Below are 25,700 nucleotides of genomic sequence, written 5' to 3'. Positions count from 1 at the left end.
AGTCCCTCCCTCACTCATGGACTCTTAGTCCCCCATCACTCACCGACTCTTAGTACCCCCGTCACTCACTCATTCTCAGTCCTCCCTTCTCTCACTGACTGTCAGTCCTCATTCACTCACTGACTCTCAGTGCTCCACTCACTTCCGGACTCTCATTCCTCCCTCCATTCATTGAATCTCAGTAACACACACCTCGGAATACAAGAGTCTATTAATCGGATCCCTGGTTCCTGATCTGTGTATTTAAATCACTCATGGAACTGTAGTTTTAACGACTTCGCAGCTTTTTGCCGCTTTGCTAATTATAGCGATTCTGCTCTTCTCAGGGTTTATTTCATTCGAACTAGGAGACTCTTGTTCAGATTATAACAAATGCTTTTAATACAGGTATATTGAGTAAAAACAACAGAGATTTATCAAGTAAGTTAGGTTCTGTTACAAAAAGTAATACTTGACAAATATTAGTCACAGCCTTTTCCTGATAGCATCCTCTCGAGAGACCGTGGTGCCGAACCCTTATCTCCTGTTGTCTTGATTCGCACTGCCTTCCTGGTGGAAGAGCTATTTCCTTATAACCTTTTTCCGCCCATTCAAAGGCTGTGAAAATCTGCAGCTGGTTCAGCCTCACAATAGGTCATATTTGCTATGTATGCAACTCCTTGAAACCAGGATTCCACCACCACCAGAGGGCGCATCTGTTGGAGTCTCATGAGATCCCAGCATTTGTTGGGAGCACTGTATATAAGCAGATCTCCCATGCTCTGCCGGCACTCTGCAGTCAGAATAAAGCGATTAAGGTCAAAGTTACTCAAGTCTACAGTACTCAGTAACATTACTTTGTTTGAGACGTAACAACTAGCGATGAGTAAAAGATAATGAACCATCATGCGAAAATGCAGAGAACTGTTAATATCCCGGAGAAATTCTCAGAAGGTGACGATTGGGAAGCCTTTGTGGAGCGACGCAACCAATACTTCATGGCCAACGAGCTGGAAAGGAATGAGAACGCTGCCAAACTAAAGGCGATGTTCCTCACCGTGCGCGGCACAACAACCTATGGCCTCATAGATTGATAGATTGAGTAGACTGGGTCTTTACTCGTTGGAATTCAGAAGAATGAGGGGTGATCTTATAGAAACATTTGAAATAATGAAAGAGATAATCAAGATAGAGGCAGAAAGGATGTTTCCACTGGTCGGGAAGACTAGAACTAGGGGGCACAGCCCGGGGCCAATTTAAAAACGAGTTGAAAAGGAATTTCTTCTCCCAGAGGGTTGTGAATCTGTGGAATTCTCTGCCCAAGGAAGCAGGTGAGGCTAGCTCATTGAATGTATTCAAATCACAGATAGATAGATTTTTAACCAATAAGGGAATTAAGGTTTACGGGGAGCGGGCGGGGAAGTGGAGCTGAGTCCATGGCCAGATCAGCCATGATCCTGTTGAATGGCGGAGCATGCTCGAGGGGCTAGATGGCCTATTCCTGTTTCTAATTCTTATGTTCTTATGTTCTCATGAAGAATCTTCTTGCTCCGGTGAAGCCAACAACCACATTATATGAAGAACTGTGTACGCTGATCCGGGAACACCTGAATCCGAAGGAGAGCGTTCTGATGGCAAGGTATCAATTTTATGCCTGTCAACAGTCTGAAGTCCAGCAAGTTGCGAGCTATGTCGTCGAACTAAGGCACCTTGCAGGACATTGCGAATTCATGGGATTCCTGGAGTAAATGCTAATAGACTTTTTTGTGCTTGACATTGGCCATGAGGTTATCCTTTGCAAACTATTGACTGTTGAAACACCGAACCTGAGCAAAGCCATAACGATTGCCCAGGCATTTATGTCCACTAACGATAACACCAAACAAATTTCGCAGCTGAAAGATGCATCGGCAAGTATTGTACACAAAGTAATGTCGTTTTCAGGAAGGAATGTAGATGGCAGAATGTACACGCCTGCAGCTGCACGAACTCAGATGACTCAGAGTCCGCCATCAAGTGTGAACGCGAGGCAATTAACACCTTGTTGGTGTTCGGAGGTGATCATCGAATCCATCAATGCCGCTTCAAACACTATGCATGCAAAGGCTGTAGAACAATGGGACACCTCCAGCAAATGTGCAGATGAGCTGCAAGCCAAAGAAACCACCACTTTGCAGAGGAAGAACGATCCATGGTGGATCAAACTGAAATAAAGTCTCGAACTGAGGGGTCAGTAAACACACCTTCACCAAGAAATAGCCACCGATCATGTTAAAATTAAACTGAATGGAATTCCAATGTCCATGGAATTGGACATGAGTACGAGTCAGTCTGTCATGAGCAAAAAGGCCTTCGAGAGGCTATGGCGCAACAAGGCACAAAGGCCCAAGCTGAGCCCTATTCATACCAAGCTGAGAACAAACATTAAAGAGCTGATGCCAGTAATTGGCACTGCACCAGTAACCATCTCCTATGATCGGGCGGTGTACGAACTACCACGATGGATTGTACCAGGAGATGGACCCACACTGTTCGGCAGAAGCTGGCTGGGAAAAATCCGCTGGAACAGAGACGACATCCGAGCGTTTTCGTCTGTCGATGAGGTCTCATATGCCCAGGTTTTGAGCAAGTTCCCGTCATTGTTTGAGCCAGGCATCGGAAATTTCTTTGGGGTAAAGTTGCAGATCCACTTGGTTCCTGGTACACGGCCCATCAACCACAATGCACGTGTGGTGCCATTCATGATTCAAGAGAAAGTGGAGATCGAGCTGGACAGGCTGCAACAAGAGGGCATCATCGCACCAGATGAGTTCAACGAGTAGGCCAGTATGATTGTTCCAGTTCTCAAGGGTGATGGCACGGTCAGAAATTGAGGGGACTATAAAGTAACGATTAACCGTTGTTCCCTGCAGGACCAGCACACACTACCCAAGGCAAACTACCTATTTGCGACGCTGGCATGAGGAAAGACGTTCACCAAGTTGGATCTGACCTCGGCCTACATGACGCAGGAGCTGGCGGAATCTTCGAAAGGCTTCACCTGCATCAACACGCACAAAGGTCTGTTCATCGCCAATAGATGCCCGTTTGGGATTCGATCGGCCACGGCCATTTTTAAAGGAACATGGATAGTCTGCGAAAGTCAGTTCCACACACTGTGGTTTTCCAGGACGACATATTGATTACAGGTCGGGAAGCTATCCAACATTTCCAGAACCTGGAAGAGGTTCTAAGTCGGCGAGATCGTGTGGGACTCAGGTTGAAACACTCGAAGTGTGTTTTCCTGGCACCAGAGGTCAAGTTCTTAGTCGAAGAATCACGGCAGATGGTATCAGACCCACCAAAGGCAAGAGGGACGCCATCAAGAATGCGCCGAGACCAGAGAATGTGATGGAGCTGTGGTCGTTCCTGGGACTGCTCAATTATTTTGTTACTATCCTACCCACGTTACGCCCCTTGCTGGAACCTCTACATGTGTTGCTACGCAAGGGAGATGTCTGGGTATGAGGGAAATCAGAAGAGACTGCTTTTATGAAAGCCAGAAATCTGTTGTGTTCCAACAAACTGCTTGTTCTGTATGACCAATGTAAATGTTTAGTGCTAGCTTGTGATGCGTCTTCGGACGGGGTTGGGTGCCTGTTACAACAAGCAAACAAATCGAGAACATTGCAACCGGTCGCTTATGCGTCCAAGATTTTGTGCAAGGCCGAAAGGACCCACAGCATGTTTGAAAAAGAAGCTCTGGCATGCGGTTACAGGACAAAAAATTTGCAGCGGTATCTGTTTGGGCTTAAGTTCGAGTTTGAAACTGACCATAGCCGCTCATATCTCTTTTCTCAGAGAGCAAAGGTAACAAAACCAAAGTAGATTGGATTACACTTCAACCAATATTCAAATGACCCTGTATGCCGATCTGTTTGTTTAAAGATCCCCTGGGTTCCCGAAAATTGGATTTAAATGACCCCCTGTGACATGATCTGTTCATTCAACGACAACTGTGAATCATAGAATGGTTACAGCACAGAGGAAGGCCATTGCCTTGCTGAGCCCATTCCGGTTATCTGCAAGATCACCTGATCTAGTCCCACACACACACTCTTTCCCTGTAGCCCTGTAAGTTGTTCTTTCTTCCTGGTGGTTATCCAACTCGCTGTTCAAAGCAGTAATTGAGTTTGCCTCCACCAGCGTTTCAGGCAGTGCATTCCAGATCCTAACCACTCGCTCTGTAAAAACGTTTGTTTTTATATCGTTTTTTTTCTTTTGCCAATTACCTTAAATCTGTGTTCGATGGTTCTCGACCCTTCTGCCAATGGGAACAATTTTTCTCTATCTATTCCTTCGATACTCCTCATGATTTTGAATACCTCTATCAAATCTTCTCTCAGCCTTCTCTGCAAGGGGAACAGCCTCAGCTTCTCTAGTCGATGAACGTTACTGAAATTCCACATCCCTGGAATCATTCTCGAAAACTTTTCTGCACCCTCGCTAATGGCTTCACTTCCTTCCTCCAGAGTGATGCCAGAATTGGAGACAATACTCCAGTTGATGTCGAACCAGTGTTTTATACATGTTCATCATATCGTATCTGAAGGAACCACTGTTTAACGAGCTGTGTATTTAATGCACCCCTCCCGAAACCAGCTCTATATATTTAAATAAACCTCGGGAATTGGATCTGCATATATGTATTTATCTATATGTATATATGTGATACTCCAGAACGCAATCTGTGTATTTAATGACCCTGAAACACGAACTGTATATGAAAAGTAGACCAAGGATCCCGATCTACATATTTATAAACCCATAGAAACCAATTTGTGAATTAAAGAACCCGGTCTCCAATCTGTGGATTTAACGGAGCCCATGGTGTTGTGTATTGTCCCGGTACATTAAATGTATAATATAAGAACAATGGTGCATCACAGAGGGCGCTGTGGTGGGAGACCTGAAAGCACCTGCAAGAGGCAGTATAAAAAGCTGCCCACCACACCTGAGAGGCACTCTGGAGCTGAACAATAAAGTACCAAGCTCACTGCAGTTATTACAACACCAGACCGTGTGGAGTCAGAGATTTGTGTGCTACATATATCACACATGGAAGCCATCCTGTGAATTTAAGGGCCATTCATTATGCGATAATTGTTGTTAAAGCTCCCCCCGCGAAACCCATCTGTGTATTTCAGTAATGACCACCCCCCACCCTGGTGTGTCGATTGAAAGATCCCTGGAAACCGATCTGTATATTCTAAAGAACCCAAGAATCAGATGTATACTTGAAGAATCCCCACCCCAATCTATGCATTCAAAGGATCCCTGGAATCTGATCTGAGTATTTAATGTTTTCCCGGGGACCCCCATGGGTATTTAAAGGACAACCTGGATATCGATCGACGTATTTCAAGGACCATCTATGAACCCAGACACCGATCTGTGTATTTAAATAGCTCCCGAAAACTGAAATGCAAATTTAAAGGACCCCTATAGCTAATTAGTATTTAAACAACCCCCGCCATCCCCACTCCACCCCGGAACACGATCTACTTAATGGTTCACGGGGCGCGATCTACGCATTTAAAAGACACCCGGTCACTGATCTGTGCATTTAAAGGAGCGCCCGCAACATGGTGAGTTAATTTAAAAGACAGAGCGGTCGGTGTCACTCTCCTGGTAAACCCTGATCTGATGGACTTTCTTCATCAACAGCCAGGCCATCAATCAGAAGCTGGTAGGATGCAACTTCAGATCCTCCAGTCAAACACACACATCAAGTATTACAGAGTTTGCTGCACTGTCCCCCTCGCTCTAAGGGAGGGGGATTCCCCTTTCCCACATTATTCAGGGACACTTTGTCCCATTGGGTGGGAGTTACAGCAACTTCCAGTCAATCGGAGGCGGTGATGGCGGCCGTGCCTTCCCACAATGCAGCGCGGCCGGAAAATGGCCCAATCGATGGAGAGCTCCGGCAGCGCGGCACTCTGGGGGATGGAGTCACCTGACTCCCGTTGAGGCGGCGGAAGGGGAGGGGCCAGCTGAGACAGCGGCCATGTTGGAGTAGCGTCACTTCCGGTGAGACGCACTGTGCCCAAAGGCCTTGCCCACTCTGTGTAACTGCCATTTAAAGTCCTTTTATCAAATCTTTCTAACCTTTTCTCAACCCCATTCATCTCTCCTTTCCAACCCATTCTGAAATCCCTGAAGCCTCCTATAAACCCACCTTTTTAAGAACATACATTAAAACTCTTTTTCAAAGTTGAGCTCCCTCTTTTCAACATCCCTTGAAACCAATTATCATATCCCCTTTGTCAAGCCACTTCAAAAAAAATTACTCAACTTTTAAAACCTCCATTGTTAAAGCTCCTTTTTACCTCTGTTCAAAACCTTTTCATACCTGCTTTAAGGCCCCTTTAAACACCTTTTCATATCAAATTTTTTATCCTATTTAACTCAATCCCATCTGGTCTTGTACCGCGTGTGTGTCTCACTCTCAGCTCCAGTACATGTACACCACACAGCGGGTTAAGAGGAAGGTTTCTCTCCCGTGTGGTATAGTACAGCCCGTGTGTGTCTCACTCTCAGCTCCAGTACATGTACAGCACACAGCTGCTGAAGTCGAACGATTCCGTCCCATGTGTTGGAATACAGCCCTTTTGTGTGCCTCACAATCAGCACCTGTACAGTTACAGCACACAGCGGGTAAAAGTGAACAATTCACTCCTGATGTTTATAAATAGAGGCGAACCACTGTTATCTGTAGTCAGCTAATGCTGCAGATCTGCTACAGTCCTGCCGCATTGCTGGGAAGTCCTGGGCAGTGGGCAGAGGAAACTGCAGGGGCAGTGGTTCTGCGCAACCTGGAGATCTGCACTTCTGCTATCGCTTCATCAGTGACCTGCAGGATCCCATTGTTGTAGGCAATAGGCACCCGAGGGCAACGGCACCTTTTGTATAAGGTTAGAACTATATGTAACTTGAATCATAAAATGGCTACCAGTGAAGCCTTAAGGGATTTCTGTTAGCTGAATTAGACCACATTCCTGGAAACTAATAATTGGTGTTTCCCACACACAGGAATAACAAGCAAATTCTGCAGGTGTCTTTAATCAGCCAGGCCTCAGGACTAAATGTTCTGGTGGAAGTAAGGACAATACGACTCTGTAACAGGATCAAGATAAGGAGGCTACCAAAGACAGCACCCAAGGACAGTAAGATAAAGGACGGCCTGGAATATGAGTCGTTCCTAGCAACACACCTCTTAGCAACACATCTCTTAGCAACACATCTCTTGGCAACACAAGAGCCACTTTACGTTTAGAGACTAACTCTATCTATTGGTCTAATGTAACTGTAGTAAACTGTTGTATGTAACTGTAGTAAACTGTTGTAAAACATATAAAGATCCATGAAACCCTTTGTTCTGCGGAGTGAAGTGCCTGGATCCAGTCCTGAGGCTTCCTCCCCCCCGCTGGCGTTAATAAAGGCCGCATTGGCATTGGAACCGACTCTGAGTGTTGAGTGATTCTTCTGATAAAACACGAACACTAACAGTGGCGTAGTCGGCAGGATTTCCCGGAGTCGCTGGACGCCCTTGGAAAAACACGGGTGAGTATAAAAAACGATTTTTAATTATAAAGGGTGCGGAAGGTGGAAGTCGGTTGATCGACATGAGGAGGCGGTCTAATATCTCAAACGTCTAGCCTGAGCCTGAATTAAGAGGACTTTTGTCCCACGTGATGGCCAGGAACCAAGTAGGCGTAGGGAACACACTTAGACCGTGGGATTGTGATACCAAGTGACATCTTCTGGACCCAGTAGTGTGATTTGAAATACCCCAGAGACAAGGCAGTGCACAGCAACCAGCGGAATCTAAACCTATGAACAGGGTCGGACCAACAGACAAAGCGGTGGTAGGTAGCCGTTAAGGATATGTAGAGCACTGCGGGAATTGCTAAAACACATTTTAAGAATTGTATAAGTTTGTGTAACAGCAGACTTGTGACCTGACAGCAGCCCAGAGACGGTCTACTACAAGTTGTGCGAGGTAAAAGGCAAACCTCTGAGAGTAGATTCGAAATGGTTCTAGTCCTACCCAGAAATGGCCAATAAAGTAGTAAACTCGAGTGGGGATCAGAAGGGTCCCTTACCCGCCATCTGGCGGAAAAGCAAAAGAAACTAATTGAGAAAATGATTAGAGCAGGGTGGGACCTGCCAGCAGCCCAACGGGAATGGTGGGTGAAGGACTGGAAAAACCAATATCGGTAGTCCACTACAAAAGTTATGTGAGGAATTATTTAGATAAAACTACGAATTCCCTGAAAGGTCGTGAATCCAAAAATAGAGCCGGCCAAAACAATTAATAGGAAAGAAGAGAGACTTTTGTAAATGTCTGGTCGTTGAGTGAGAGTCCCTGTGTGACTTTGTGACTGTGGAATGAATTTTTATGTTGTCATGTTTCTGAAAGCCTGGTTGGAAGAGGGATGCAAGTGTCTGTTTATTTTAGCTAACCCTTTGTAGTGTTGTCCTGTATGTGGGAAGTTTTAAGACATTTTAAGTTAGAAACACAGGTGTGGATTTATTCGGATGATAAGTTACGGAGCTAGGAAATATACAAAGGATAGGTTTGTTGAGCAAAAGATAAAAAATACATGGTCCCGGTGGTTAAAAAAAAATAATTTACTTGTCGAAAGAAAACATGCAATGATTGATTACATTGGATGGAAAGACATAAATTTAGTCTCGGAATGAGATAAAGAATGCCTTTTAAGAAAGCTTCTAGCTCAAAACAAAAAAAAAAGGTTTTAAATAAAGATTGAAATTACAAAGTTTGAATTGGGATTTTGAGATATTCAGAGAAGGCACAGAAAATACTGAGGTGGATTAAAAAAAAATTATTATTAAATTAAATCTGATCAGGTCAAACTCCTGGGCGAGTGGCGAGCTATCTGCGAAGGTGTAAAGGGACTTTTGAAAAATGTTAAAAACAGCAAGCTTTAGTAACGACTTTGAAACTGGAGCATTTTGAGATAACGAAAAGCAGCCCTCAAACCCTCAAAGCTGGACTCCATTCCAGTTATGGAGAAAAGAAAAAGATAAAGACGCCACTTTGAAAGTAAACGAATGATTTTAAATTATGAGAAAGTTTCAATGCAGTTTGAAAAGATTTCCAAAATGGACAGTGTTTTTCAAGAAAAGTCCCGAACAGTCGAAACAAGCAGGAGGATTTTGAAGATAACGAGGAGAAAATCTAAGCTATGCGAGCTCAGCACAGAAAGAAAAAAAAACTGGGAATTAGAGAATTTTTAAATTCTTATAGGAAATGGAACTGGCAGGATGTTTAGATTTTGTGCTGAGAGAGAAATAAAAAAAAAAAATAATTGAATTTCAGTAAATAAAATTGCTATTGTATGTGTGGTCTCGTTTTAAATCAATTTAAAAAAAAAATTAATTGGCAAGTACTTGAATTAGAAGTTAAGAAAACATTGGAGTTTACTCTAATGATTTATGCTGTTTAACGGATTCCTAATTTCAAAGCAAGTTTTGAAGGCACAAAGACTTTTTTTTCAGATGATTACGTGAAGTCACGTAATGACATCAGGTCTTCTTACAAACCTGGAAAGGAGTAACCCTTTCCATTGACAGCTATTTATACTGAACATTATTAATTTGGATTTCTTAATAGAAAAATAGACTCACCTAACAGAGGAAACAAAAATAAAAACAGAACTAGCTTATGTAATAAAACTTGCCTGATACAATAAAGAAATAGATACTCAAACAAAACAAATTGAAGAGTTAAAAGCTAAGATAAAAAGGCTGGAAGAGATGTTTAAAAAAAACGGGACTTGACGGATAGTGCAGTGCGCAGCCATAGCACTATCACTTATGGCAATAGAGCCAATATACTCCACGATGGGTAGGTGTAGTCCACAAACCCAACCTAACGGTAAAGCAGACAACGATGTTTGGAGGAATAATGGTGGCATTGGTGTTGATTGGAGTTTGGATAATACTTCGATGGGTCATCGTGCAGACTCGAGCACAGCAGGCCCAAACGCAAAACCGACGGCAGTCCAGACAGGGACATGAAGTGATAGAGATGGTACGACTATAAAGAATATGGTTAACCTAATCCTTACCTCCGATTCTACAGAGTGACAACGACACAAGTAGACCAGAACCTAACACCTGGTGACGACCAGGCTATCTGTTTAAAATTTTCAGATAAAACACTCACCAAGATGGGACCGCAGTGGTGACTCCGACTCTGGGGACTCATGATACTGGGAACCTCAAGACCCACGCAAATACTGGACGATACCAACGGATTGCAGCGCACTCAGGAAATAAACCACTACATGAACTATGGAGTCTTGTTTAATTTAACGGATGGAATGTGCATGCCAGCAGCCAAGGATTGGAGCAAGGACAGGAATTATTTTAATGCATGGTTACAAGTAAATCCTAATAAGAACCGGGTATGTGTACAGTGCTCCACGGGTATAAGGAGCAGCTGCATTAAACGGAGGGATGTCAAAGGGCCCGATGAATGTACTTTCGGCATAATTTGCGCACCTCCGGGACAATTCCAGCAATCAGCCATCCGCAAAAAGGGTGTGGGGCTGTGTGGGTACTACGAGGAGGTGGGGGCGGCTGCAATATCATTGTATGTATACTTCCACCCCCTCCGATACCGCGCCCCATAAGTACCACTACATTGCCCGAGGAACTGCCTTGTCCCATAACTACTGAGGGACCAGAACATGGAATTGTAATGTACAACGAAGGGGAATTATTATATGATAATGTAAAACATGAAATTGTGCCTGTCCTGATCAATATTTCAGGCATTCAGATGCCGGAATACTGTACAGAACAGTCAAGGAAAATGTACGATGTATTAAGTAAAGTTGTAATGCAGCAGGTTGCCGATGCAATGGGTGCCAGTAGATTCCGAGGACAGGGGTCAGCCCCCAGGATAGAGAGGGTAATAGTTAATGATATTGCTACCCTTTTCAATACAGGGATTCCGTAGTAAACTCGACAGATATACAAGTGTTAAATGAGAGGGTGGAACAGCTTAGAGGAGTGATAAAGGGGTTATTAGAGAGGGTGGAGCAAAACCAGGAAGACCAAGCCAACCTAAGAAAGGAGGGTGCGGAAATCCAGTTGGATGGCATCTCAGTCCTGGAAGCTCACGTCAATACCATTAATCACCTCATTGATAGAGAAAAAGAAGATACAGGAAAGCAAAGACAGGGGCAACTCTGTCACGCTTATGGTCTGTGGATGGTGGGACAGATCCGCCACAATCTCGACCAGATCCAACGTGGGGAAGTGCCCGATTGGATAGACCGTTCACATTTGGCTCAGTTGGCAAACCAGAGGGGGACTCTGGATAACTGTACTCTGAAGGGACTGACCCGAGTACACCCAGCAATTCCAGACTGCCAGATAGAAGAAATACTGGGATAGGGATAGTCCTGATGATCCCTATAACCACGCCAGACTCAGGACCATTCCCCCTGTACCAACTAGAGAATATCGGAGTAATACGGGAAAATCACATGAACTATGGAGTTTTATCTGACCACCACCTCCGCCGTTCGTCGAAACAACATATTACCGGGATTTCCCTAACAGATTGCAAGCAAAGGGGGGAGATCACAGTATACCCTCACCCGGTAGGCCAAGGTGAGCTAGACGAGTGCGGTTTAAATCAAACCGATGGGTGTGTACTATAAATAGTGCCCGCACACAGGCACTTCGCGAGAGCAGTCTATGGAGGGAAGGGAAGATACTGCATCTCTGCCACAGAGCGTTCATACCAGTATAATGACCTGCAGTGCCCAATACCACAGCCGAACTTTTGCTTTACGCCACTATGACCTGTCACGATCGGGCAAGCACATATCACCCAGGTTAGGCGCCGGAAGCCCGAAGTTATTGAGGTAACCCATCAGCTACATGATCATTTGCAGGATTATGACGAGCCAGATCAGGTCCCTATCCCACATCTAACCGAAGTATTACGAGAATTGAGGCTCAGGGTGGGTCAATCCGTAAAGCTCTACCACCAACTGCAAACTAAAATCAAAGTACTGGGAGAAGATATCGATATAGACTTACAAAGTCAGAGTTGGTGGAGAAAGGTCTGGGACTGGGGAATAAATGTGAACATCCATTCTTGGATTCAAATAATTTCACACATACTGGTCGGGATACAATAACATGGGGCATAATGGCCTGCCAGGCATGCACGCACCATGCACTATGAAGAGGGACCCATGACCGGTCCTCAAATACTAAACAAGCCTATCTAATAAAGGGGAAGGAGGATTTGACCTTTTTCAATTTGATCTAAGCAACCGGGACTCCTGAAACAGCGTGACTGGCCAGCACGTTGAGGCAGGGAGTACCGGGCCGTGCACAAAAACTAACAAGTGTAGGGCGGTCGGTTAAAGGGGATTAGTACTAGTCCCCTTACCGAAAGGAGGGAATTGTTGCAGGCATTAGGTACCCTCGGGCAATGGCACCTGTAGTATAAGGTTAGAACTATATGTAACTTGAATCATAAAATGGCTACCAGTGAAGCCTCAACAGATTTCTGTTAGCTGAATTAGATCGCATTCCTGGAAACTGATAATTATTGTTTCCCATACACAGGAATAACAAGCAAATTCTGCAGGTGTCTTTAATCAGCCAGGCCTCAGGACTAAATGTTCTGGTGGAAGTAAGGACAATACGACTCTGTAACAGGATTAAGATAAGGAGGCTACCAAAGACAGCACCCAAGGACAGTAAGATAAAGGGGGGCCTGGAACATGAGTCGTTCCTCGCAACACATCTCTTAGCAACACATCTCTTGGCAACACATGAGCCACTTTACGTTTAGAGACTAACTCTATCTATTGGTCTAATATAACTGTAGTAAACTGTTGTATGTAACTGTAGTAAACTGTTGTAAAACATATAAAGATCCATGAAACCCTTAGTTCTGCGGAGTGAAGTGCCTGGATCCAGTCCTGAGGCTTCCTCCCCCCGCTGGCGTTAATAAAGGCTGCATTGGCGTTGGAACTGACTCTGAGTGTTGAGTGATTCTTCTGATAAAACACTTACGCTAACACCATCATCGACCTGCTGCAGCTCTGGAGAAAGTAGTCGGATTCACACTGTTCATGCTTAAAATAGTTACTAATGCATTTTGCAGGAGGATCCCATCTGCAGTTGCAGGCCTCCTTTTTGCCTATTTATATCCATCATTGAATCTTACAGCACAGAAAGAGGACATTCAGATTGTTATGTTCAGAGTAACACCACAAGTCTGTATATTGTAAGCTCAAACTGTTGTGAACTTGGTCTCTTTAATGTAACTCCAGAGTGAAGGAACAGCATGGTCGACTGCCTTTTATACCGGCTTGCCCAGGGTGTGCAACCCACAGGTGCGCCCACTCCTTGCAAGTCTTACACATTGGTGATATTTACATACATAACATGGTCCATCGTGCCTGTGCCGGCTCTGCCAGAGAGCTATCCAATTAGACCCAATACATTGGTTGGTGTTTATGTGATTCCTTGTGGATCAGGTTGGTGAGCTGAGAAACCCGACAGTCAGGCCCTGGAGAACCACTATTAGTGGGAGGCTTGTATTTTAAGGTGGACATCAGGATGTATATTGGGAAAAGATGCCAGCAGTGCGAAAGATAGAATGGTGTAAGAACATGAGAAATAGGCAGCAGGAATAGACCATTTGTTTCCTCGAGCTTGCTCTGCCATTCAATACGTTAATGACTGAACCAATCCTGGCCTCAAATCCACCTCCCCGCATGCTCCCCATAAGCTTTGACTCCTTTAGCATTCAAAATCTATCGACCGTCACCTTAAATATTTTCAATAACACAGCCTCCACAGTGTAATGTACTTATTCTACAGTATGAACCCACACGAGGCACATTCTGGGGACAAGGTCACTCTGTGACCTTAACTCTTTATTCACAGGACTCCAAAGACGATGACCCTGCATGGGACCTCCCTTTTTATACCTTTGTGATCATATAAAGAGTTTCTCCCACAAGTTCACCCCTTGTGGTCAAGGTGTGCATCTAGGTTGAGTGTATTACAGGAATACAGTGGTGTTACATTGTGATTTACATACATGAGACCCCAACGTCTTATTGGGATCTTAGGTTTAGTGTTACAGGTGGTCTACGCTCCCCCGAGGAGTGTCGCAGTTGGGGCTCTGGTTGTTGGACGCTGACGTGAGTGTCTGCCACCTGTGGTGATTCCGGATGCATTGGTTGTGATCTGTCAAAATTCCCTGGATTCTGGGGAGATCCCAGCGGATTGGAAAACCGCAAATGTAACACGCCTCTTTAAAAAAAGGGGGTGGACAGAACGTAGCAAATGATAGACCATTTAGCCAAACATCTGTCCTCGGGAAAATGGTGGACTCCATTACTAAGAAAGCAGCAGCATGACATTGGGAATGGCATAATTCAATGAAGCAGAGTTAGCATGGTTTTGTGAAAGGGAAATCATATTTGACAAATTTACTGAAGTTCTTTGAGGATGTAATGAGAAGGGTGGATAAGGGGAAACCAGTGGATGTGTTGCATTTGGATTTCCAGAAGGCATTCGATAAGGTGCCACATAAAAGCTTACTGTAAAAGATAAAAATTCATACGGTTGAGGGTAATATATTAGCATCGATAGAAGATTGGCTAACTAACAAAACAAAGAGTCGGGATAAATGGGTCATTTTCTGTTTGGCAAAAAGTAAGTGGTGGGGTGCCGCAGGGATCGGTGCTGGGTCCTCAACTATTTACAACATGTATTATTGACTTGGATGAAGGGACCAAGTGTAATGTAGCTAAATTTGCTGAAGATACAAAGATGGGTGGGGAAGCAAAATTGTGAAGAGGACACAAAAAATTTGTAAAGGAATATAGACACGATAGTGGGCAAACAATTGACCGATGGAGTATAATGTGGCAAAATATGACGCAGAAACAATAGAAAATTATAATTTAAATGGTGAACAATTGCAAGTTACAGAGGGACCAGGAGGTCCTTGTGCATGAAGCAAAAACAGTTAGTATGCAGATACACCAAGTAATCAGGAAGGCAAATGGAATGTTGGCCTTTATTGCAAGGGAGATTGAGTTTAAAATCAGAGAAGTCCTGCTAAAACTCTACAGGGTATTGGTGAGACCACACCTGGAGTACTATGTACAGGTTTGATCACTATATTTAAGGAAGAATATACTTGCATTGGAAGCTGATCAGAGAATGTTACTTGGTTGATAACAGAGTTGAGGGGGTTGACTTATGAAGATAGGTTGAGTACGTTGTGCCTATACTCATTGGATTTTAGAAGCATGAGAGGTTATCTTATCGAGACGTGTAAGATAATCAGGGGGCTCGATAAGGTGGATGCAGAGAGGATATTTCCACTCCTCGGGGAAACTAAAACTAGTGGACATAGTCTCATAATAAGTGGTTGCCTATTTTAAACTGAGATGAGGAGGAATTTCTTCTCTCAGAGGGTTGTAGATCTATGGAATTCTCTGCCCCAGAGAGCTGTGGAGGCTGTGTCATCGACAGATTTTTGAGCGATCAGTGAATAAAGGGTTATGTGGACCTGAGTCCATGATCAGATCAGCCATGATCTTATTAAATGGCGGAGCAGGCTCAAGGGGTCAAATGGCCTACTCCTGCTCATATTTATTTGTTTTTTATGTTCTTTTCACCTTTCATTCTTCGAAACTCCAATAGTGTAGGTCTAACCATTCAATCTTTCCTCATATGACAAACAAACCTCGTGAACTGTCACTGAACTGCCTCCAATGCAAGTATATACCTCCTTATATTAGGCGACAAATATTGTACACACTACTCCAGGTTTGGTGTTACCAACACCATGTACATTTGTAGACAGACTTACTTAGCTTTATACTCCAATGCCTTTGCAATAAAGGGCAAGACACCATTTGCTTTCCTAATTATTTGCTCTACCTGCATGCTTAATTTTTGAGCTGCAAGTACAACGACCCCCAGATCCCTTTGTACAGCAGCATTTTCTAATCACTCACATTTAAACAATAATTTGCTTTTTTATTTTTCCGACCAATGTGGATAATCTCACATTTTCTCACATTATAATCCATCTGTCAAATTTTTGCCCACTCACTTACCCTATCTATATCCCTTTGCAGATTCTTTGCATACTCCTCACAACTTGCTTTCTCATTTGAATAATCAGGAAATTTGTCTACGTTCGGGCCCTTCACACAAGTCATTAATATAGATTGTAAATAGTTGAGGTCCCTGCACCGATCCCTCTGGCATTCCACTAGTTACAATTTGCCAACCTGAAAATTATCACAACTCTCTGTTTTCTTTTAATTAGCTAATCCTCTATCGATGCTAATATGTTCCCCTCAAACCCATGAGCTTTTATCTTGTGCAGTGCCCTTTTATGTTGCACCTTTTCTAATGTTTTAAGGAAATCCAAACACATCCAAAGGCAAGAAACAAAAAGCGACACTGAATATAAAAGGGCTGCAGGAGGGGTAAAAACTAAAAATCATGGTTTAAAAACTAGGATGAAAACACTCTACCTAAATGCACGCAGCATTAGAAATAAAGTAAATGAGTTGATGGCACAAATCATTACAAATGGGTATGATTTGGTGGCCATTACAGAAACATGGTTGCAAGGTGGCCAAGACTGGGAATTAAATATACAGGGGTTTCTGACGATTCCGAAAGATAGGCAAGAAGGGAAAGGAGGTGGGGTAGCTCTGTTAATAAAGGATGATATCAGGGCAGTTGTGAGGGATGATTTTGGCTTCAATGAACAAAATGTTGAATCATTGTGGGTGGGGATTAGAGATAGTCGGTGTAGTTTATAGGCCCCCAAATAATAACTTCATAGTGGGGCGGGCAATAATCAAGGCAATAATGGAGGCATGTGAAAAATGAACGGCAGTAGTTATGGGGGATTTTAACCTACATATCGATTGGTCAAATCAAATCGTAGGGGGTTGCCTGGAGGAGGAATTCATCGAATCCATAAGGGATTGTTTCTTAGAACAGTATGTAACAGAGCCGACAAGGGAGCAAGCCATTTTGGATCTGGTCCTGTGTAACGAGACAGGAAAAATAAACGTTCTCCTCGTAAAAGATCCTTTCGGAATGAGTGATCACAATATGGTTGAATTTGTAATACAGATTGAGGATGAGGAAGTTGTATCAGAAACGAGCGTACTATACTTAAACAAAGGGGACTACAGTGGGATGAGGGCAGAGTTGGCTAAAGTAGACTGCAAACAAGGACTAAATGGTGGCACAATTGAGGAACAGTGGAGGACTTTTAAGGAGCTCTTTCATAATGCGCAACAAAAATATATTCCAGTGAAAAAGAAGGGCGGCAAGAGAAGAGATAACCAGCCGTGGATAACCAAGGAAATAAAGGAAAGTATCAAATCAAAGACCAATGCGTATAAGGTGGCCAAGGTTAGTGGAAAACTAGAGGATTGGGAAAATTTTAAGCAACAGCAAAGAATGTCTAAAAAAGCAATAAAGAAAGGGAAGATAGATTACGAAGGTAAACTTGTGCAAAACATAAAAACAGATCGTAAAAGCTTTTACAGATATATAAAACGGAAAAGAGTGACTAAAGTAAATGTTGGTCCCTTAGAAGATGAAAAGGGGGATTTAATAATGGAAATGTGGAAATGGCTGCGACCTTAAAAATTTTTTTTGCTTCCGTCTTCACAGTGGAAGACACAAAAACCATGCCAATAATGGCTGGTCATAGGAATGTGGGAAGGGAGGACCTTGAGATGATCACTATCACTAGGGATGTAGTGCTGGACAGACTAATGGGACTGAAGGTAGACAAGTCCCCTGGTCCTGATGAAATGCATCCCAGGGTATTAAAAGAGATGGTGGAAGTTATAGCAGATGCATTTGTTATAATCTACCAAAATTCTCTGGACTCTGGGGAGGTACCAGCGGATTGGAGAGCAGCTAGTGTAATGCCTCTGTTTAAAAAAGGGGGCAGACAAAAGGCAGGTAACTATAGGCCGGTTAGTGTAACATCTGTAGTGGGGAAAATGCTTGAAACTATCATTAAGGAAGAAGTAGCGGGACATCTGGATCGGAATAGTACAATCAAGCAGACGCAGCATGGATTCATGAAAGGGAAATCATGTTCAACTAACTTACTGGAATTCTTTGAGGATATAACGAGCATGGTGGATAGAGGTGTACCGATAGGTGTGGTGTATTTAGATTTCCAAAAGGCATTCGATAAGGTGCCACACAAAAGGTTACTGCAGTCGATAAAGGTACACGGAGTCAGAGGAAATGTATTAGCATGGATAGAGAATTGGCTGGCGAACAGAAAGCAGAGAGTCGGGATAAATGGGTCCTTTTCCGGTTGGAAATCAGTGGTTAGTGGTGTGCCACAGGGATCAGTACTGGGACCACAACTGTTTACAATATACATAGATGACCTAGAAGAGGGGACAGAGTGTAGTGCAACAAAATTTGCAGATGACACTAAGATTAGTGGGAAAGCGGGTTGTGTAGAGGACTCAGAGAGGCTGCAAGAAGATTTGGATAGGTTAAGCGAATGGGCTAAGGTTTGGCAGATGGAATACAATGTCGGAAAGTGTGAGGTCATCCACCTTGGGGAAAAAAAACAGTAAAAGGGAATATTATTTGAATGGGGAGAAATTACAACATGCTGTGGTGCAGAGGGACCTGGGGGTCCTTGTGCATGAATCCCAAAAGGTTAGTTTGCAGATGCAGCATGTAATGAGGAAGGCAAATGGAATGTTGGCCTTCATTGCGAAAGGGATGGAGTACAAAAGCAGGGAGGTGTTGCTGCAACTGTATAAGGTATTGGTAAGGCCGCACCTGGAATACTGCGTGCAGTTTTGGTCACCTTACTTAAGGAAGGATATACTAGCTTTGGAAGGGGTACAGAGACAATTCACTGGGCTGATTCGAGAAATGAGGGGGTTACCTTATGATGATAGATTGAGTAGACTGGGTCTTTACTCCTTGGAGTTCAGAAGGATGAGGGGTGATCTTATAGAAACATTTAAAATCATGAAAGGGATAGACAAGATAGAGGCAGAGAGGTTGTTTCCATTGGTGGGGGAGACTAGAACTAGGGGGCACAGCCTCAAAATACGGAGGAGCCAATTTAAAACCGAGTTGAGAAAGAATTTCTTCTCCCAGAGGGTTGTGAATCTGTGGAATTCTCTGCCCAAGGAAGCAGTTGAGGCTAGCTCATTGAATGTATTCAAGTCACAGATAGATAGATTTTTAAGCAATAAGGGAATTAAGGGTTATGGGGAGAGGGCGGGTAAGTGGAGCTGAGTCCACGACCAGATCAGCCATGATCTTATTGAATGGTGGAGCAGGCTCGAAGGGCTATATGGCCTACTCTTGTTCCTAATTCTTGTGTTCTTATATCTACTGGATCCCCTTTATCCACCCTTCTTGTTACATTGTCACCGAACTCCAGAAAATGTGTCAAACATGATTTCCCTTTCAAAAAATGCATGCTGACTCTTATTGATTGAATTAAGTGTTCCTAAATGTCATGCCACTACTTGCTTAATAATGGATTCCAGCATTTTCGCAATGATATGAACCTAGGATGCAGGCCATCAGGTCCGGGACCTTTTTTGCCTTTACTAATGGCAGATGATCTCAGCTCAATGTGGCACAGAGTCCAGATAGTCCTTTGTCCTTTTAGAAAGTTATTCATTATTCAAGGCGAAAATAAGACATCTTCACGGCAGGTCGACACCATCTTGAGATCAATCCCCTCAGAGATGTTCCCTTCCTGCATGAGCAAAACACATACGAGAGGTAATGAAACAACACCCAAGGTACATTGATGTCCAAGCTTTATTGCAGGGGATGTATTGAGATAATTCTGTGCTGCAAATAATCACCATATTGATCAAGCATTTCCTCTACATTTGAGCTGCAATGTAATGTTATTTTGCAGTTGAGCAGGTTATTATGATTAAAATGCACATTGCAGTGGTGAAGCAGCATAAAAGACGAGTAACGAAATGTCCACTGCCATTGTATTTGGCATCCTTCCGTTTCAAGTTCGCTAATAAACTGGTTCAATTTCTTGCAGCCGCTTTTTCATATCGAGCCTCTGCATTTTGATGCAGGTGGAATCTCTTCAATCCAAGATTGCGAGTCAAGAATATATTGCATACTGTGGACGTGGGAAGGATACAGAGAAAGACAGAAGAATGAGTATAATCTGGATCAGTATTCCCTTCTGGCACTCAATGTACATCAGGATTTACGCAAAGAAAAATAAAGACATTTTCATCAACAGAGCATATTGCACAACTCCAGGCAATCTAACAGCACTTTACAGCCAAACAATTACTTTTGAATTGCAGTTACTGTTCTAATATAGGAAATCAGGAATCATATTGAGCTCAGTAAGCTCTCACAAACAGCAATAAGATATGACTAGATAATCTGTTTTATCAATGTTGGTTGAGGGACATAATTTGACCAGGATACCAGAGGTAACTGCCATGCTCTTGTTCAAAGTGATCGTTTAATGTCTTATCCAAAAGACTGCACTTCCGACTGTGTGCACGCCCTCGGTACTGCACAGATAGTGCCAGCCTGGATTCTGAGCTCATATCTCTGGACTGGGAGACTTGAACCTACAATCTGCTACCCACTGAGGCACAGCTGACGTCAGTATTTTGTGATGATTCTAAGCTGCTGAGAGCCCAAAGGAAATGAGAGTGTAGCTGCTGTCATGTAAAAGTGTCTTCAATGTCTCCCAGCATGTTACCATTGAGAATGCTCATCACAATCTTACTTACTTTCTATTTGCATCCTTGGTCTTGCCATCCTTCCCCATTCAGAGGTAAGTTCTCTTCGGCTGCAGTTAAAACTGGCAGCATTTCCGTTTGAGATAATGCCGCATGTCATTCGCCATAATGTTCTCATCGTTTGCTATTTTAAAGATGAGCAGAGTATGTGACATGTTTTTTACGTTCATTTTCTGGAAACACCGAGTGATAGATTAGTATTTCTTGTCTCAGCAAAGCACAGTTTATTGATCTATCCGAGCAGGCAGACCCTAACAATCTTTCTCCAATGTGACTTCATGATTAACGTCCGATTCTTATGGGGGAAGCTCGAAATTATAAATAATTTAAAAAGAGAGATCACTTTAAAAAACACAAATGTTCAGAAGACTTTATCTGATGATGAATATTCTGCTTCTCCAGCCCACGATTTTCCACTTTTTAAGGGTATGGGTGACAGATATCAGAATGGCGAAAGAAAAGTGCAAACCATCAGACTCCTATTCAAATCTAAACGATTATTGTCATGATCGTTCAGACCGATTAGTCGATTGTAAAATGACACAGAAGGTTTACAGTTCGGGCTTGTCGAAAGGCTGATATGGGAACGTCAGTCACACCTGGGGCCCAAATCGAGAATTCTACAATGAAGAATTTTTGTGTTTAGCTTACTGACAATGTTTCATGGGTTTTGTGATGGAGACTGTATAGACGGCAAATTGTCCAGTTGTGTTTATATTGAACACCGTGACTTTATAGGCTGGAACGAAATTGGCCAAATCAATCATTAGAAATCTAGTATTAAACATTTCATTTTCTTCATGAAGGATTATATTCGTTGCTGATTGGTTTATCTTTGTTATTAGTTTAACAATCATTTGATACTAACCAAGAAAAGGTGAACCGTTCATTTCTCAAGTTGTGTTTCGTTTACACTGTGTTATAATTGCAAATGTGGGATAGGGGAAACAGCCCACACTGCGATATGTTTGCGCACTATGTCCATGTAGCAGAGCAATTCTCCAGTCATCCTGGTTTAATCCTTGCCACTGGATAAAGGCCTATCTCTGTCAAGCCCGTGTGGTGGCTGATGTGCAACGGTCAACACACGTTAAAAATAATCCATGCACAGGCATCTTCCACCCCCTCAATTGGAGTTCAGGACTGGAACATTGGGTCCTGCATTGAAACATCTGTGAACTCGTGGAATCAAGTCATCCTCGTTCGAGGGACCGGCTGTGATGATGATGAAATAATTGTAATATTTTTCGTAAATGTATTGGATACAATCGGTTTCAGCAATAATATGCCTTCATTCAGTTACTCACTCACTCAGGTTGATTGAAATTTTCCAACATATGAATCCCCCCGCCGCCAGCCCCAACCAAAGGCTGTGCAGCAATTAGTAATTTGTCTCTTTACAAAGCTAATGACAAATGCAGCACTTAATAGCAGAATGCTGAGAATGAACGCATACTGTTGGATAATCCGTGCCCAGTTTTAATATTCCAAAACGGAATAAACTGGAGCAGTTACCATATTCAACAATCATTGTGTAGCAGCCGAAATCCACCCATGCCTCTCTCTCTACATCTGCGGAAATCTTTCGCTTTATGCGAGGACAGCGATCTGAGAGAGAGCACAGAGATGCATGAATAAAACATATCGCCAATGGGATAGACCATTGGGCGAAGGTCATTCCAGTGTTTCAAATGGACCTAGTGTGGGGAAAAACATTTGAATAGAAATAAATAGGTCAATATTGTGAAATAGATCAGACCGTCAGTCTGACAGTAACTGGGCAGAATTCGACAGGGTGAATTGTGCTCCTATTTCAACAGATGTCGGTATTCTACCTTTGAGTACCAGTGTATGGAGATTCATACATCTTATAAAAAAATCCCCAAGGTATTTATTGGAACATTTAAAAAGAACATGATTACTTACATCTAAAGCTGATGCATGTATAGTCATAGAAGGACACAGCACAAAAGGAGAAATTTAGGGCCATTGTGCTTGTGCTTGTTATTTGAAAGAGTTATCCAATTAATCCTAGTCCCTTGCTTTTTCCCAAAACACTGCAGTTTTCTTCCTTTTTAAGTACATATCCAACTTCCTTTTGAAAGTTACGATTGGATCTGCGTTCACCACCCTTTGAGCCAGTGCATTCCAGATCATAACTATTCTCTGTCTAAAACAAAAATCTCCTCATCTCACCTCTGGTTCCCTTGCCAATTATCTTAAATCTCTAATAGAATGGCAACCAACATAAAAGGTAATACAAAAGTCTTCTACAGGCATATAAATAGTAAAAGGTTTGTAAGTGGAGGTGCGGGGCCGATGAGCGACCAAAAAGGAGAATTATGCACTGCGGCAAAGGGAATGGCTTAGGAACTAAATGTGTACTTTGTAGCTGTCTGTAGCAAGGAAGATGCTGCTGCCATAAACACAGTGAAGGAGCAGGAAGTGGAGACCCGAGATAAGATAAAAATTGATAAAGACGAGCTATAAGAAAGGACGTTTGCACTTCAAGTAGATGCATCACCAGGAATGGATGGCGGAAATTGCGGAGGTACTAGCCATAATATTCCAATCCTCCATCGACACTTGGGTGGTGCCAGAGGGCTGGTGAATTGTAAATCTTCTAAAAAGGGAGTAAAGATAATCCGGTGACTGCAGGCGAGTCAGTTTAAACTTGATAATGGGGAAGCTTTTAGAAAAAGTAATCAGGGTCAAAATTAACAGCCACTTTGATAGGGGTCGATCAATTCAGGAAAATCAGCACAGAGTTGTTAAAGGCAAATGCATGTTTAACCAACTTGATCGAGTGTTTTGCTGTGGTAAAAGAGAGTGTTGATGTGGGTTATACGGTTGAAGTAGACTACATGGATTTTCAAAAGTCTTTCAACAAAGTGCCACATAACAGATTTGACAGCAACATTGATGCCTGTGGATTAAATGGGATAGTGGCAGCCTGAATACAAAATCGGATAAGTGATAGGAAACAGAGTGTTGTGGTGGATAGTTGTTTTTCGGACTGGAGGAAGGTGTAAGGTGCTTTTCCCCAGGGATCGGTTCTCAGACCACTGCTTTTCATGGCATATATTAAATACTTGGACGTGGGTGTACAGGGCGTATTGCAAAAATTGCTGAAGATAAAAATATTGCAAGTATAGTAAAAAGTGAGAAGAAGAGTGATAGAATTCAGGAAGCCATAGACAGACTGGTGAAATGAGTGGAAACACAGCATATGAAATTTAACACAGATAAGTGTGAAGTGAAATATTTTGGTGAAAAGAATGAGGAGAAGACATATAAACTACATGGTACAATCCTAAAGCGGGTGTTGGAATAAAGAGACCTGGGGGTATGCGTGGATAATTTGTTGAACGTGCCAGGGCAGATAGTGAATGCAGTTGAAAGGCATACGGGATCCTGGGCTTCATAAATAGAGGCATAGAGTAGAAAAGTGTGGAAATTATGATGAACATTTATAAAACACGGGTTCGTCCACAACTAGAGGCATCATGTGATGGCCTTGGGAGGAGGGTGGGTGGTAGGGGCGGCGGGCTGCAGAAAATATTTAGGGGATGATTGCAGGAATGAGAGACATCAGTTGTGTGGATAGACTGGAGAAGCTGGTGTTGTTCTCAGAGCAGTGAAGGTGGAGAGGAGATTTGATAAATGTGTTCAAAATCCTGAGTGGTCTGTACAGAGTTGATGGAGAGAAACTGTTCCCATTTGCAGTGTAATATAGAGCGCCCCCTAGTGGACTATAGTTCCACCAAGTGGACAACTGATGTACTGCAAATTATGCCAATAAAGTGTCATGTGACAAAGTCACATGATGACAGTTTTCTGTGCATGAGCAATCTTGTCGAGTGTGTTTGTTAATGATACAAGACATAGCATTGAAAAGAAGCAACAGGATGAGCACGATCTGGAGTTTCCAGTCATCAAGAGGCCGAGTGTATCTTACAAAGATTTGCGACGTATCATCATCCAAATAGATGTTACAGGAAACAGGATACCCATCGGATTTGACACTGGTACCCCCATGAGCGTAGTACCAGAATCGTTATATCTCGACAGGTTCAGCGATTTTCGACTGGAGAAATCAAACTTCGAGCTGCGAGGCTACTCATGAGATCAAATCGCTGTTGTAGGATGTATCACCATCCTGGTGAAATGCAAGGATCAGTTTCAGAGCTTGCCTCTCATAGTAGCAGCAGAAGGCTTGCTTGCCTTGATACATAGAAAATGGTTGGGAGCACTGAATCTGAATTAGAAAAACATTTTTGGTGTGGAAACGAGATTTGCATCGACAGATGATGTCAGTAAGCATGATCTGAAGATGTTTCTTGAAACAAGCTGTCCTATCCAAGACTTCAAGTTGAGTGTCAGAGTGTAGCAGGACGCTAGACCGGTTTACTGGAAGCCATGTCCTGTAACATACGCACTCAAGGAGAAAGTTCAGCAAGAACTCAAAAGTGAGAACATTATCTCTAAAGTAGATCAAAGTAATTGGGCTACACCCATAGTTGTTAAACCTAAGTCAGATGTTAATGCTGATGATATGTCCAGGTTGCCATCCCCATCACAAGATAGACCCAGTAGGGATTCAGTGTTCAATTTTTGTTACATTGATGAGTTGCCAGTCATAGCTGAAGGGATTGGTGACCCAGTTATGTCAAAGCTGCATGATTACATAGCAAATGGCTGGCCAAACCAGGTATCATAGAAATATATTCATCAATAATTTATTCATACGAATGAATTGTCTGTGGATAAAGAATGTATCGTGGGCAGCAAGAGAAGTTATCCCAAATCAATTCAGGTCCAAAT

The 25,700-nt window shown here is 42.9% G+C and overlaps 1 protein-coding gene across 1 annotated transcript in view; it reads left to right on the top strand.

Annotated features, from left to right (window-relative positions):
* Window positions 1-25,002, top strand: part of LOC139230179 (probable G-protein coupled receptor 139) — a 28,996-nt gene extending 3,994 nt beyond the window's left edge. Inside the window, exon 3 of the mRNA XM_070862020.1 lies at window positions 24,725-25,002. Within this exon, the coding sequence (XP_070718121.1) occupies window positions 24,725-25,002 (278 nt within the window). The remainder of the gene's footprint in view (window positions 1-24,724) is intronic.
* The last annotated feature ends 698 nt before the right edge of the window (window positions 25,003-25,700 follow it).

The sequence above is a fragment of the Pristiophorus japonicus genome, chromosome 19 (genome assembly GCF_044704955.1).
Source record: "Pristiophorus japonicus isolate sPriJap1 chromosome 19, sPriJap1.hap1, whole genome shotgun sequence".
NCBI lineage: Eukaryota > Metazoa > Chordata > Chondrichthyes > Pristiophoridae > Pristiophorus > Pristiophorus japonicus.
This window is presented reverse-complemented; position numbering and strand designations above follow the sequence as displayed.